General features: G+C 34.6%; 1 protein-coding gene across 1 annotated transcript in view; it reads right to left on the bottom strand.

Moving 5' to 3' along the window:
- The window catches only part of NCKAP1 (NCK associated protein 1), a 107423-nt gene that overhangs the window by 2804 nt on the left and 87842 nt on the right, over positions 1–16777 (bottom strand). Inside the window, exons 24-29 of the mRNA XM_017867484.1 lie at positions 14131–14224; positions 7223–7305; positions 6692–6772; positions 2683–2776; positions 816–932; positions 167–276 (exon numbers count right to left, since the gene is read on the bottom strand). Of these exons, the coding sequence (XP_017722973.1) occupies positions 167–276; positions 816–932; positions 2683–2776; positions 6692–6772; positions 7223–7305; positions 14131–14224 (579 nt within the window). The remainder of the gene's footprint in view (positions 1–166; positions 277–815; positions 933–2682; positions 2777–6691; positions 6773–7222; positions 7306–14130; positions 14225–16777) is intronic.

The following is a 16777-nucleotide window of genomic DNA, read 5'->3' as shown; positions in this document are numbered from 1 at the left end:
GGAGACTGAAATTCATATACCTAAGAAAATAATTTGAAAACAATATGCCATTAGAGGACACAAAATAAAATGTAAAATTAAAGAGAATTTATTCTTATATCTCATAGTTGTGATTTTTAGTTTTCTTTATAAAATGTGATGAGTTTTGTTATTTGATTATACATACTGCCAGAAATTCTTTAAGACGGTCTTCAATGCTTCCTTTGTGAATTGTAAACAAAGCTGCAGCAATCTGGTTGATGGCTTTGGCCAAGCAATGTATGTTGTTGCAATGCCCTGAGAAAATGCAAATAGGGTTGTGTAGACCCCAAAATAGCAAATAATACATAGGAGGCACAATCTACAAAAATAGTGGCATAATTAAGAGGAAAGTTGGGACATGACTGGACTTGCTCTCCTTTGGCTTTCATGAACACTGATGTTTTTAAAACTAGTGTAGCAAGAGAGTAACAAATGATCGTGTATACGTTAAACAGGCAAACACTTCTGAAAACATTTAAAAGAAATCATGTATCAGTTTTATAGTACCTCGGAAACAGAAAAGAAGTGCTTAGCTGGTTTACAACATCTTATCATTCAATCCTTAAAATAATCCTATGAGTTGGATACTCCCTCACCGACCTCTACGCACATTCAGGCACACATGAGCTTACTTACACACATTTCATATATCAGGAAACTGCAGTTCAGGAAAAGAGAAACAGACTACCCCATGTTCCACTACCAGTAAGTGGCAGAACTTAACTCATATTTTATTATAAAATACCAAAACCCATGATTTTTCCATTGCCAAAACAATTTTAAACCACTATTACCTTCTATAGCGGGGCTATACTGAGACATCACATTACTGGCCAGTGTTGGCAAAGAAACTGCCACAAACACCATGAGAAGGCAGGCAATTTTATACTCCTCTTCTGGACTAATGTTTTCTAAGGGACAAAAATTAAGAATAAAATCAAGGTATTTCTTTAAGATTAGTTAAGATTTGATAATCTAAACAGATTTTTATTTTTAAAATGGCTTACTTTTTTTTAGAAATAGTAAAATATTTTACTAGCATTCTATAGAATTGGTCACAATTTTGTTATAAAAAAATAAAGTAGAAACAATTTATATTACAATTGACTATTATCAACTACTTAGGCATATTTCAAGGACGTGTGATAAAACAGTAAGGTAACATTTTATTTCTCTTAATTGTAAGATTATAGAACAAAAAATATAGTTAGGATAACTGCAATCCTAAAATTTCCTAATTGAAAACTAAAGGGAATTACTACTTTTGAGAAAGTTCTATTTACAATTTAGAAAGCTTATCTCATAAATTATTCTGCAAAATCACCAAAAAATTCTTAATTACTTTTTGAAATAGATATGAATATAATTTGAAATTTACTATTTAAAAGACATAAATGTGGGAAGTGGACTGGGTTTTCAACCTCTCTATTTTAGAAGACAGAAGAAACTAGTCATGAATAAAAATACCTAGCCTTGCCCTGAAGTTTTCAAGACATAACCCTTTTTAAAACATTATTGTGATATGCACTCAAATTGTGGGTTATTTAGGCTCTAATCACCATTAGATATAATGAAGAATTGAATATAAGAAAAAAGCCGAAATATGTTTTAAAGATTTGGGTACTACAAAAAATACAGCTGTAGAAAATCAAGTAACAATTATAATTATCCATGTGACTAAATGTAACATACTGTATGAATAAGGAAACAAAAAGCATTGTTAAATGCAAAAAAAAAAAAACTGATCAACTCAAACACCAGGCTGCTGCCTCAAGGGGCAGAAGGGGCATTTTGTAGTAGAAATAGATGAAATGCTATATTTACTTTGTAGACAAATCAAGAAATATCTATAGGATTCTAAGCACTGCATTTCTAAGGGCTGGTCTTAAAAATTTCTGAGTGTTTTCTATAACACTGTACAAATTCTTGATGGTGAATAACTCTAGTCCAATAAAAATAGAATATCCTTTTCTAGATCTCAATTTTATGCTATCTACTGGACCATCTCCCATCAGCATACTTCTCCTCCATCTTAAAAAATCCTTCTCTTGACTTTGCTCTTGCCTCCAGCTGCTGAGATTTTATTTCTTTGCTCCCCTTTACAATAGAACTGTTTGAGAGAGTTGTCTTATGGTTATCTTCAAATCCTTTTCTTCCTATTCTCCCTTAAACCCCCTTACTCACTAATCAGCCTTTTGCCCATAAAACCTCACTGACACTGATCTTGTCAGTACCACCAATTAACTCTACATAGCTGATCATTTCCTTTCTATCTTCCTGGAAGCTACTCTTTCCTGGTTTTTCTTCTACTTCATTGGTCCTTTCTTCTCAATTTCGCTAAACTTCTTTTTTGGTGGTTTTTCCTTTTCTCCCTGAACTCTTAAATCTTAGAATGGCTCAAGGCTCAGACCTGGATCCTCTTCACTGCTGCATCTATATACACTAAATGGCCCAGTAATCTCATCCAATCTTAAGTTCCAGAAGGCAGGGATGTTTGTGTTTTATGCACTGATATAGTTCAACTACCAGCAATAACAATAGCAAATTTAAAAAGATGAACACAAAGCAGGCATTTGAATATATGGTTAAATATCATCCCTATACCTATGCTGCCCTGGTAACTTTAACTAAGAGTATTAAATATTTACTAATGCATTTTACCCGATTTTTGTGAAGAAAGAGCTACGACCAATGCAGGATCAATCTCACAAGGTAATCCAGCAGCTGACGACAATTCATACACATTCATTGCAACCTGATAAAAACATAAGAATTACAGAGCAATAAATAGTCTAACAAATTTCTGAGAAAGCTCACTGTTTATTAGAGTCTGCCTAGAAGAACACCAGAGAATTTCAGAAACATGGCTGAAGCAGAAACTATAGCATAACTAAGTATATTGAACAACTGATTCAATGCAGGCTGAATAGTGTGAGGTGGTGCTGGTTCTAACTTCCTACTGCTAGGCCAAACAAAACTTGTATACTTTCTGTGGCACATTCCAACAGGATCATTCTAAAGTTATCATTTTTCTTAGAAGCATGAATATAAAATATCAAGTCAGAAAAGATCAATAAATGAACAAAGTGAATCAATATTACTAGACCTATGTTTACACAGTAGTTTAATGAAAAATTATAGTGGTTCAATGTCCAATCATATCATATCTATAAATATGGCAAATTACTTACAATAGGTTTTTAAAGGAGTATTCATTTAAAATCTGATAAAGGAGTTTCTAATAACGAAAGCAATTTTCTGTATCACATATAGATTTCAAATATTCAAGATATTCTGACTGCTTAATAACCTCAGAAGAAAACTGTCTAACTGGTGTTACCTCTGATATTGTGAGAAAAAAACCTTAGTATAAAATATGAAGTAAAACAGTATAGCTTAGAAAAACTGGGAACATGGCAGGGATTAAGTTCTAGATTAAAATGTTTGTAATCTATTACTTCACACACAAAAATTAACTCAAAATGAATCATAAACCTAAATGAAAGAACTGAAACTGTAAAATGCTTAGAAGAAAACATAGGCACAAATCATCATGACATTGCATTAGGCAATGGTTTCTTACATTGACACCAAAAGCACAAACAAAAACCCCCCCCAAAAATCGATAAAATGAACTTCATTGAAACTAAAAGACATCATCAACCTATGGAATTAGAGAAAAGATTTGCAAATCATCAATCTGTTAATGGACTTGTATCCAAAGTATATGAAGAACTCACAAATAGAAAAAGACAACCCAATTTAAAATGTCAAAGTTAGTTATTTCTCCAAAGAAGATATAGAAATAACCAGTAAACATATGAAAACATGTTCAACATAATTTGCCATCAGGAAAATGTAAATCAAAACAATGAGATGCCACTTCACACTCACTAGATGGCTATGATTAAGAACACAGACAATTACAAGTATTCGTGAAGATGCAGAAAAAGTGAAACCCTCATACAATGCTGGTAGGAATGCAAAATGGCACACCCAATTTGAAAACAGTTTAGCAGTTCCTCAAAAGGCTACAGTTTTCATATGACTCAGCAATTCTCTCCTGATATATACTCAAGAGAAATAATACACGTTCACATAAAAACTTGTACACGGATGTTCACAGTAGCAGTGTTTCTAATAACTAAGAAGTGAAAACAACCCAGATGTCCATCAATTGATGTGAATAAACAAAATGTTGTATATCCATACAATGAAACATTATTCAACAATCATTAAAAAAAAGTACCAATATATGCTGTAATATGTATGAATCCTGAAAATATGCTAAGTGAAAGAAGCCAGTATCAGAAGACTACACATGACGATTTATATAAGTGTCCAAAGTATTCTAATTTAAACAGAAAGTAGATTAGTCATTGCCTAGGGCTGGGGATGGGTGACAAGAAATGGAATGGGGAGTGACTGCTAATGGGTACAAGGCTTCTTTTTGGGGATGATGAAAATGTTCTAAAGTTGACTGTGGTGATGGCTGAACAACTCTGGCACTACACTAAAAACCACTGAATTGTGCATTATCAATGAGTAAATTTTCTGACAGGTGACTTATAACTCAATAAAGCTGTTAAAAAACTTTTTTTTTTTTTTAAACAGTTAAGTTCTACTGAAAGTTTGCTGGAAACTAAACATGATTATGTCAGGTGAAAATTGAATGGTTGCTCAGAATATATATAGAATTCTCATAATTCTGCACATCAGTGTCTTCTCAAGAACTGATTAGTTTTTGTCTCGTATTTTTTCTGTAGTGTTTCACTTAGGAAATCATTTTGAGCTATTTGCACATAGTTTTCAATCATAGAATCACTAGACAATCACTGATCTCAAATGTTTATTCTGTACAAAATACTGTAAGAGAAACAACAGCAACAACAACAAAAAAAACAAAGTCTGGATCTTCAAGATATATATGATTTGGTATAAATATAAGTAGAAAAATATAATTATAATACAAGGCAGATTATGTTCAACTCCACAGGAGATAAACAAGTTCTCTGATAACACTAAGAAAAAGGAAGTTCCTTATCAGTGGAGAATCTAGGAATGTTTCTTAGAAAATGGCAATTGAATGAGGCCTTAAAATACAGGCAGTATTTCAAAAGGCAGAAAGAGAAAAGGGTGGTATTTTCAAGTAGAATAAATTACTTGATAATAATTACTTGATAACAAATTCAACAGAAAGATCTAGTTGGCTCAAAGAATACCATATAAAAAGAGGGGCAGAGTAAGAAAGAGAAGAGAGTGGGAGAAGAAGAAAGAAGTGGTAGAAGCCAAGCCTCAAAAAGTTTGAGTGGCACCATTTTTTTTTTTTTTTTTTGAGACGGAGTTTTGCTCCTGTTGCCCAGGCTGGAGTGCAATGGCAAAATCTCAGCTCACCACCTCTGCCTCCCTGGTTCAAGAGATTCTCCTGCCTCAGCCTCCCAAGTAACTGGGATTACAGGCATGCACCACGACACTCAGCTAATTTTGTATTTTTAGTAGAGATGGAGTTTCTCCATGTCAGTCGGGCTGGTCTCTTACTCCTAACCTCAGGTGACAGAATCCACCTCGGCCTCCCAGGGTGCTGGGATTACAGGCTTGAGCCACTGTGCCCAGCCTGAGTGACACCAATTTTAGAAGAGTCTTGGTGTCATACAAAGGAGTTTAGACATTATTTTTTTTCAATCAGTGCTTTTCAAGATATGTGAAACAGAAACAACCTAAGAAATGTGTCAGTTTAGAAAACACAAATGTGAATCCTGATATATCACTTACTAGATGTATAACCACTGGACAATCATTGCTAGGTTTAGATCAATAGTTGGATTTCATGGCTCAACAGATTTTCAAAACAAAAACAGTAAGCTCACAGAAGGCTGCCAACCTGCTGTTTTATATATATATATTACATATAATCGAATACTAAAAATCTTTTTAAAATTACAGCCTACAATTACATCCTTTTACAGGAAATGACTTCACATCAATTTTAAACTTAATGAATTTTATTGTATTTAAAACAACTATTATTTCATTGCCTCATCTTTCCTTTTTTTTTGAGACAGAGTCTCACTCTGCTGCCCAGGCTGGAGTGCAGTGGCATGATCTCGGCTCACTGCAAGCTCTGCCTCCCAGGTTCACGCCATTCTCCTGCCTCAGCCTCCCAAGTAGCTGGGACTACAGGTGCCCGCCACTGTGCCCGGTTAGTTTTTTGTGTGTGTATTTTTAGTAAAGACAGGGTTTCACCATGCTAGCCAGGATGGTCTCGAACTCCTGACCTCATGATCCGCCCACCTCGGCCTCCCAAAGTGCTGGGATTACAGGTGTGAGCCACCGTGCCCGGCCGCCTCATCTTTCTTTTCTTTATCCCCATGTATAAACAGCTATCCATTTTAGAAAAAAAAAAAATCTATTTTTAGTCAATTTTGCATTGCTATAGGTGATCAAAGAAGACTGAATTTCAAAATGCCTAGGTAGTATTTTGGTGCTGAGCTCTCAAAGATTCAATTACAAAGGTAAGCATGTTAACTACACTACAAAGGCAAGCATGTTAACTAACCACTCTAAAATAGAAACTTTATAGTAGTTTAGGATTTATTACATTTTATTGCATATGTAATTTAAATATTTCGCTTTAGAGACTGTAAACCCCAACTATAAATTATATTATTACCTTCATATCAGTTTCCCTTGGAATGTGATCCTTAAAATCTTCAATTGAACTTACAAGAAAAGGAATGTGGTAGGACAAGACCTAGGTAGGAAAACAAATAAGAATACAGAATTATTTTTCAATGGCAAACCCTAAACTTACAAAATATTACCAATTGATTAATTTTAGTTTCATAAAATTATTTTACTTTATCTACTTTCAGTGATTTTCAAAATTTGAAGACACATGAAAATGAAATGCATTCAAAATTATTCAATATTAAAGCAAGTATAGTCAAAATCGAAAATACTCTACCGATAATGAAGAGCATTGAAAAAGTAGTGCAATAACCACGCAAGTGATACTCTCCAAGCAGCAGTACCACAACAAAACACGAGCTTAAATAACTAACGTTATGTATGTTATTTTCTGTAACTACTAAAACTGGAATTTTATCATTGCCAAGTATGAATCTGAAAAGTAAGTTTAAACTTCTGAGAAATTAAAAGGGATTGTTTGGATACAGAGTATATACTTGTAATGGTTTCTTACATCTCTAAGTGCTTCTTGTGCCAATGATCGGAAGGATAAAATTACACCAATTATTGTCATCCTCTTCAAGACACTGTCAACAGCTAAATTCAAAGAAACAGAAGGAGAAGAGAATAAAAAAGTGCGAACTGGATTCTTTCTTAACCTTGGAAAAAAATGTAAATTTATTAAAGTAATAAAATTTCCATGATAGCAGGCACAATTAACAGTAATTTGATTATAATAATGATTAAAGAGAGAAAGATATTGATAGCTGATATTTAATCTGGTTAAACTTGATATTTAATCTGGTTAAACTTTTAAGTAACTATAGTTCACATCAAATGGAGTATATTGTATTCTTTTAAATGGGTTAGATGGTTCACAAGTAGCTAACTATATAACCCTATTTCAGAAAAGGTAGGGGCAGGAAGAAGGGAAGACAGACTAGATGAGAAAGAAGCTGATCAGAGTGAACAGGAGTTAAATCCTCAAGCAGCCCAGAAACTCAGCAGTGCTAAATTCTTAAATTGTTAAGGTCTTGAGTTAAGAAACAAAAAATGCCTGTTGAGAACACAAGCAGTTTTGGCAGGACCAGTTTGCTGAAGCCTATGAACAGATTTGATCACTTACATATTGGTAAGAGAGCATTATTCTAAAAATTAATAATAGATTTTCAAGGCTGAGCACGGTGGTTCACATCTGTATTCCTAGCATTTTAGGAGGCTGAGCCGGGAAGACTGCTTGAGCCCAGGAGTTCACGAGCAGCCTGGGCAACATAGCAAGACCCTGTCTCAACAAAAAATTTAAAAAATCAGTCGGGTGTGGTGGCATAAGCCTGTGGTCCTAGTACTTGGGAGGCTAAGATGGGAAGATCCTTTGAGTTCAGGAATTAGAGGTTGCAGTGAACTATGATCATGCCACTGCACATTGGCCTGGGTAAAGGAGCAAGACCCCATCTCTAAAAAAAACAAAACTCTGTTAACAAAATAGGATTGGAAGGGTCAATATGATGGTTCAATACCTTCACATTTTATAAAGCCAAAACAAACATTTATTGCACACCATATACAAAGCCTTATACTATGTAGCAAAAGAAGAAATACAAACAGAATAATGATCTAGACCTCAAATAGCAAACAATCTAAATGGGCTGTCATGAAAACTAAGAAATATAATTCCATTTATGTAAACTAAAAAAGATATACATACAGACCTATATTTGTACATACATAACAAATTTCTGGAAAGAGATGTATACTACAGTTAACTGTTAGTTACTAGTTGAGGAGTAGGAATAGAGAGAAGTGTTTTATTTTTGACTTTCTACCTTCTGTGTAGCTTATTTAAACTTTGACCATAGCATCTTTCATTAAACCATACAAATAGGCCTAATACAAGCCAAATGTGAATTAAAATAGTCATGTTAACAAAATTATATAAGGCACAAATTTATTAAAAATTCCATGTGAGCAGAAACTACTCTTCATCTTTTCATCTACCTGTAGCACTCAGCATAGTGTTTGATACCCAGATGACCAGTAGATATTCAAGTAGATGGTAATTCAAGATGAGACTCTGTTGGGTGGCTGAGGCTGGCAGATCACTTGAGGTCAGGAGTTCAAGACCAGTCTGGCCAACATGTGAAACCCTGACTCTACTAAACATACAAAAATTAGCCAGGCATGGTGATACGTGCTTGTGGTCCTGGCTACTCGGGAGACTGAGACAGGAGAATCACTTGAACTCGGGAGGCGGAGGTTGCAGTGAGCCAAGACTGTCCCACTGCACTCCAGCCTGGGCGACAGAGTGAGATGCCACCTCAAAAATAAAGAAGAAGAAGAAAAAAAAAGAGAGACTAGGAAATTGCTACTACCCAGAGAGAGAAATGATGGTGAAAGAAAAGATTTCTCTGAGAAATGTTATCCAAGTTGGGCATAAAGGGGGATTAAGAAGAAAAAAGCCTTCCAATTCAGAAAATAAAGCAGTAACAAATTCAGAAAAAGGAATGATAGAGAATAAAATGAAGAATCAGAGAAGATTCAGTGTGATATAGCCATATATTTTCCAAAGTACGTTACCCAGAATTTAATCAACTTCTCAAAGACTATACCCTACAACCTCATCTTGAATGTGTACAATAATGACACATTAAAAGTTCTAAGATACTTCACAGTAAGAAACACTGCTTAACGTATTGTTTAATGGATTATTTGCCAAACCATTTGGCCACTGGCACTTCCCTTCACTCCACATAACGTCCACTAACTTCCCAAGGAACTAACTCTAGAACAGAGGCTACGTGGGTCTTGGACCAGGCAAACAAATAGGTAGCAGGGGACAGGAAGAGAGGCAATGCTGGTCAATTATTTCATTAATCCAAATAATAGCTTTCGAACGTCATGCTAAGGAGTTTATACTGTATCCTTCAAGCAATGAGTGTGTTGTTCAGGGTTTTCAAAATATAAAGAGTTATATGAAAAGAATTCTGTTTAGAAATGACTCTTCCCATTTTAAAAATAATAACACAAATTTTAAAAAAAAATCTAATGTAGCATAGGGCCAAACAATGTATACCTTTGGACCAAATGTGACACACCAATTTGTAAACTCTCATCTATAAGACACAGCTACAGCACATGGAATATGAGGAGTGAAAGAATCAGAGAGGATGTCCAAGTTTTCCAGTGTGACTCACTGGATGGATGGTGAGAGAGGTAACAAAATAGTCAATAAAGAAAACAACAGATTTTTTCTCCCCACCTACTTATGCCTGCCATGGAAGAGATACTTCCCATTCCAGGGATGTTGTGGAAAACCTGTGGGTCATATAGCTGAAAATATTTAACACAATGTTTCTAAACTTTAGTATGATTCCAAATGACCCAGAGGACTTGTTAACACACAGACTGCTGGGCCTCAGGCCCAGAGTTCTGAGTCAGCAGGTCTGAAGTAGGGTCCAATAATTTACATACTTAACAAATTCCCGGGTGGTGCTGTTGCTTGTCCCTGGGTTATACTTTGAGAAGCCCTGGTCAAACTAGTACTTGGTTTATTAAACATCTGGAGATCAACAGAAGACAGTTAAAGCTGAAGATAAATATTGGATAAGGGAAGAGAAAATTTTGGATAAATTTTTTCCAATAAGATTGCAGAGTAAAAATGGAAGTGTAAGATATCACAAACTGACACTACATAAAAGATGAACCTGCAAAAATGACGAAGAGTAGAGGTAAAAGTATTGGCAAATAAAGGAAATAAAGCTTTAATTAAAAGGAGAATAAAACAGATAAACACTACAAAGAAATAAACAGATTGAGAGTTGAGGAAAAAGCACCAAATCTTGCAAATGAGTAGTCAGTAACAAACTTTCAGAAAGGTTTCAGGAAAGCAGAATATTGCAGCATACCAAGAGTGGACAGGTGGGACGATCAAACAGTGGATACAAACTAGTCAAAAAGTTTCTAAGTAAGACAGGTGGTAAGATGAAAAAAGAGGCCATTTAACAACAGACTTAAAAAGTGTTATTTCATAAGCAGTACTTGGCTTTCAGGGTGCAGAAGACTATCTAGGGATCAGGAAAATTGCTTTGTGGGAATGAATGTAGCAAAAACTCAAGGGTATGACAGCATAAGGGAGAATGCATTAACCAAATTTCATAGTCCAGAATGGACAAAATACATAAAGCTAGGAATAGGTGATCAGGAAAGCAGAGAGGCATAAAAGTTTCAATGAGGTAGAACAAGGAGTTCAATAGGTGCAAAGGAATAGGAGAGCTAGAAGGTATGGCTATGATCTGAGAGTTGAATTTCAAAGTTCAAGATTTTTACTGGTAGAACAATTTCAGGAAATAATAACATCCAAAGTACTGCTAAAGTAAAGATCTTCAGAGGCAACTTTTGGGGTTTGTAGATGATGGCAGAAAGGCATAAGTGAACAGAATGAGTTTTCAAAGAAAAAATTGCCGTAGGAAAACTAGAAATATTTTTAGTCTGGAATCAGGGAGTCAGTAAAGTGATGAACCTAGTCCCAAGAAACAGAATGTCAGAGAATTAAAAAATATGAAACAGAGACATAAGATTTGCTCAAGTCACCCAGTAAGTCTTAAAACTGACAATAAGGCCAGGCACGGTGGCTCACATCTGTAATCCCAGCACTCTAGGAGGTCAAGGTGGGTGGATCACTTGAGGTCAGCAGTTCGAGACCAGCCTGGACAACATGGTGAAACCTCATCTTAGTAAAAATACAAAAATTAGCCGGGTGTGGTGGTGCATGCCTGTAGTCCTAGCTACTTGGGAGGCTGATGCAGGAGAATTGGCTGAGCCAGGAGGTGGAGGTTGCAGTGAGCTGAGATTGTGTCATTACACTCCAGCCTGGGTGCTAGAGGAAGGCTCTGCCTCAAAAAATTAAAAAATAAAACTAGATAAAATAGAATAAAAATAAAATAAATTCTAGATTGCCTCCCAATTCAGACCAGCTTTTAATAAATCACAATGCTTTATCTTTTTAAAAATAACGTGCTTGTTGACTATGAAAACCTCCTTCAAAACACATTGACCTCTGGATATGGACATGGGGAGAAGGAAGCACAAAAGAATAAACAAAAAGAGAATGTTTTAGAAAACAGTTCAACTGGTGAAAAAATAGTTCTCTCTACTCTCCTAAATGAGTCACTCTCAAGTAAATCTTTTCCTTTTCCAAATTATAGAAAAGACTTAATAAATTATATTTAAAGAGAAATTTGTTATATATGGTTCATTAATATTCAACAATTTAGATTTTGGTTTTGGCCAATTCCAAAATGGTCAGTGAGTTAGTGGTCATCAGTCACCATTAACTATTATATGCAAAATTGAAGTAAGCAGAATCTTGACAAAAGACTATGAATTTTATTTTGAAAACTTGCAAATTCTGTTTGGAATTTTAACAAATCCCATTGTTTCAATTCCACAAATGAGAGTTAAATAAAGTACTGAACACTGCAGTGAATTATTTGCTTTTCACTAGATGGTACAGTCAAAAGATTGTTAGTAGGAAAGTAAATAGGGTTAAGGTCAATGGGGTGGTCAAATGAGTATTTAAAAATGGGAGAAAACAGAAGAAAACAAAAATAAGAATAAAGGAGTAGAAAATATAAGTAGCTAGTAAACCAATGCACAATAACAAAAGAAAGATCAGGAGAGGTTTAAAAAGTAATTTCCTACTTCTTCATACTCCTTCTCCCTATAATGCTACCAAGTCTATTTTTTTGTTTTTAAAGTATCATATAATAAAAATGACCTTTTCTTTTCCTTTTGGTGTACAGCTCCAATTTTTTTTCCCTTTGAAATAGAGTTTTGTTCTTGTCGCCCAGGCTGTAGTGCAATGGTGCTATCTCAGGTAACTGCAACCACTGTCTCCCGGGTTCAAGTGATTATCCTACCTCAGCCTCCCAAGTAGCTGGGATTACAAGCATGTGCCACCACGCCTGGCTAATTTTTGTATTTTTAGTAGAGACAGGGTTTCAACACGTTGGCCAGGCTGGTCTGGAACTCCTGATCTCAAGTGATCTGCCTGCCTTGGCTACCAATACGCTGGGATTACAGGCCTGGGCCACCGCTCCCAGCCCCAAATGTTAACATGTATAGATTTGTGTTACCACTATGTAACACAGTGATATGTGTTGTATGATACACATGATAGATTTGTATCAGCACTATGGTGAACAGTTTCATCACCCTAAAAATCTCCCTCACTGCTTTCCCTTTATAGTCCTGGCAACCACGGATCTATCCTATAAGGTAATCTTTAATTCTTATTCAATAAGAATTAAATAAGTTTTACAGGATAAAACAGCCTAATAAAGTGATTCTCTAAAGCACTTAAAAGAAAAATGTCAAATGTGAAGTATGTTAAATACATGCATGGCTTTAATTTTCTTTTGGATTATTTTTATTTAGGAACATAAACTTGTTCTCTGGCTTTCTCAAATACAAAGAATATTTTATTTGGGATTTCATTTTTTTTTAGTGTTGAGAAGGCTTTTAAATTAATCAAGAAGTATGACTTTAAAATAATTTTTCATTATAACTGTAACAGTTCAAGTAAAAAAAAGCAAAAGAAAATAACATTAAATCGAGTATATCTAGAACAGTTATCTGGCTGAACACACTTTAATACTTAAGATGCACTGTTATTTCACAATATACCTCCCACAAAGAATCAATGTCAAGAAGACATCACATTTTTTTTTTTAAGTTGTAGGTTCAGGTTTTCATCAATGGAATATTAGCTAAGAACAAAAAGAAACAAATTACTGATCACTTAACAACATGGATGAATGAATCTCAAAAACATTATGCTAAGTGAAAGAAGCCAGACACAAATTTAATCTATAGTGACAGAAATAAGATCAGTGGTTGTCTGGCCTGGGGCCAGAGACTGGGGTAGGAGACCAACTACAAAGCGATAGCAAACAATTTTTCAAAGTGATGGAACTGTTCCATACCTAGACTGCGGCAATGGTTATATGAATGTATCCATTTGTCAAAACCCATAATATCCTTGGCTTAAATGGTACATTTTATTGTATGTAACTTATACGTACAGTTGATTTTTAGAAAACAGGCTCAGAAGCTAATCCTTTTAGTCTAAATTAATGTAGATTTATTGTATTAAATTTAATGGACTCAAAACTAAATTGATACTGGTAATATTCAAGAAATAGCAACATATAGTATACTAAGAGTATGGTTACGAAAAATTACGAAACAGATAAGCCACACACACACTTATATGATCCTTTGCAAAAATGTTCTAGTTCTCTTCATAAGCTAAAGAGTACTTTTCATAATTTATTACTTGTATTTATGTTACAAATGTTGAGCCAAAGCTAAATACTGAGTATCAACATCTTCTTATGTTTATAAAAAGTATCATGAGTTACCCACATGATAATCTTTTAAAGAGTGCAGCCATCTGGTCTGGTTTGTCAAAGCTGGTCCTCATTTGTGTTAACACATCAACATTCTCCACCACAAGTTTCTAAAAAAGAGAAAGATCCTAGGTCAGGCACAGACCTCTTCGTGTTAATGAGATAAGAGCACGCTTGGAAATTACAATCTGGCAAGTAGGAAACACGACTCATGAAATCCAGATGCCCCATGCTATATATTTTTGTTGTTGTTTCAATAAAAGAATCTGAAGATTATTTACATAAGCTTAGTGTTTCCCTGCAGTTTACAAATTCAAGAAGGAAGGAGTTCAGGAAAAGCAACAAAGATAAGTGGTAGGATAAAGAATCATCTTATATTTAGACATTGAACAGTATCAATAATAAAAAGTAGACACTAAAATGGACGTAGCAACAAATTCCAACTGAAACAAAAGAAATTGCTGAAGTAAAACCTGGCCAAAGGCAGGCTACAGTATGCCTGTAGACAATGAGTTTATTACTGGATACATACAATCAGAGGGAGAATAACTTGTTAGGGTATGGTACCACTTGATGGGGATTATATAATAGCAATGTTTCCCAACAAAAATTATAAAATGGAAGTATAAACTATCTACTTCTCTTTCACAGACCCCTGAGAAAAGGGAAGAGAAAAGAAGGAAGAGATAAATAAGGGAAGGGTGTGAAGGATAACTATTCAAGAAAAGTGTAATTCATTGAAGAATGCTCGCCTTAAAAGAAACATTAAAAAAGTAATTTAGTGTAAAAATTGTAACACAAATGGAGAATTAATTTCATTCTGTCAGAGATAAGCCTTGACAACGATAAACAAAGTATCTAAAACAATGAAGGGAGAAGTGAGAGAGACATTCTGCTCTTTGTTGCACTGTTACCTATGCGGTCTGCTTTCACCACTAAGTTCACCACTATCACACTTCCCAGTTCTTTCACAATGTAAGTGAAGTTTATAATTTAATTTCTGATCTCTATATCTCCGCAAAGTTCTTATAAATCAGAATTTTCTTTACTTTTGTTCTCTATAATGGTTCTCAGCCCTTGTACACATCAAAATCACCTGTGGCGCTCCTTCCAAATACACATATCCAGGCTTCATTTCTGGTTATTTCAATTCAGCAGACCTGGTTGGGAAGGTGCAGCAAGCATATAAAATGCCACGGTGGTTTTTTACAAATGAAAGGTTGGTAACATCTGATTTAAGGGAAAAAAACTATGCAGAAAATCCATAAAAATAATTTTTTCCAAAACACTAGTATAAGTTTTGTTTAGGTTGCTTGATGTTATTACTTCAGATTATTTATTATGCTGCTAAAAAGAAGTTAAGCTCTAGTCACATTTATTTGCTGAATTTAACTTCTATGGTCTCTGATTAGACTGCCTGCTCACTCTGGGCCAAAACAAAACTCTCCCAACCTAAAACTGGATTCAATACACACTCAAACTCTATGCCCAAGCCTGATAGTGACCATGCACTTTAAACATAGCATCACGTATTACCGAATCAAAACCACCAAATTTAAAATGCACCTTATTCTGTGTGTCACTAAAAGGAAAAAAAAAAAAAAAAAAACTAACACTATAAGATACATACAATTTCAGAAATATTAATATACATTTAATAATAAGAGCAACTATAACTATTTGTTAAGCTCTTATACAAGGTAATTTATAATCATATTTACTATAATCCAATTAAGGGAGGTAATATTCCAAGTTTACAGCTGAGGAAACCAAGGTCAGAGAAGTTGGATAACTTGTCCAAAGTTACAATGATATTCAACAGTTAATTTAGAATTTGAATTCAGATATGTCTCATTTTAAAATCCATGTTCTTAATCCCTAAAGAAATGGTTCCCCATCTTTTGTGTGCATCAAAATTCTTTAGAGGACTCCTTAAAACACACATTGCTGGGTCCCAGCCCAAAATTTCTGACTTAGCAGGTCTGAGACAGAGAACAAAACCTGCATTTTAACCAGCTCCAAAGTAATGCTGCTTCTGCTGGTCTGAGAAGTAAAATTTGTGAACTATTACCCTAAATTATTTGCTGGCTTTCTATTCTTTGCTCTCTATAAAGTTATTGACTAATCTCACTGATCAATAAACTGAAAGCTGGCAGTAATGACAGGAATTACCAATGCAATGGTTTAGAATAAGTTTAGACAAAGCGAGTGAAATAAATCCAGATTTAAAAAAAAATGTTTGATTTAATTTACTTGGTATTGTGTTAAAAAGAAAGTGTTAAAATTCTTGGTAAAATTCATATTTAAATTTCCTACTTCATTTGAAAAAATGTCTTTTAGGATCCCATGAAGAACTAGAAGAACTGATCTGTAAAATGAAAACAATTCTTTTGGCAGACTGGAAGGAGAAATTGACTCAGTGGGCACAACCCCAAATAAAACACCCAAGAGTTTTAGTAGAAAAAAAGATGGTTGCTTTCTTCTCCTGAAAGGAAAAAACATGTTTCACCATGAGTACACATACATAGTGTTATGTCTGACACACAATTTATTCACAACCATCAAACATAAAAAAGCTCTACTTCTTTAATTAGCACACAAATTTACTCTATAAAATAAAAAGGTCCTCAGCTAAAACAGGAACTAAAATAATTAAGGTCACC

This window comes from Rhinopithecus bieti, unplaced genomic scaffold (genome assembly GCF_001698545.2).
Source record: "Rhinopithecus bieti isolate Rb0 unplaced genomic scaffold, ASM169854v2 scaffold_3041, whole genome shotgun sequence".
Taxonomy (NCBI): Eukaryota; Metazoa; Chordata; class Mammalia; order Primates; family Cercopithecidae; genus Rhinopithecus; species Rhinopithecus bieti.
The sequence above is the reverse complement of the archived record's forward strand: the minus strand, read 5'-3'. Positions and strand labels throughout refer to the sequence as shown.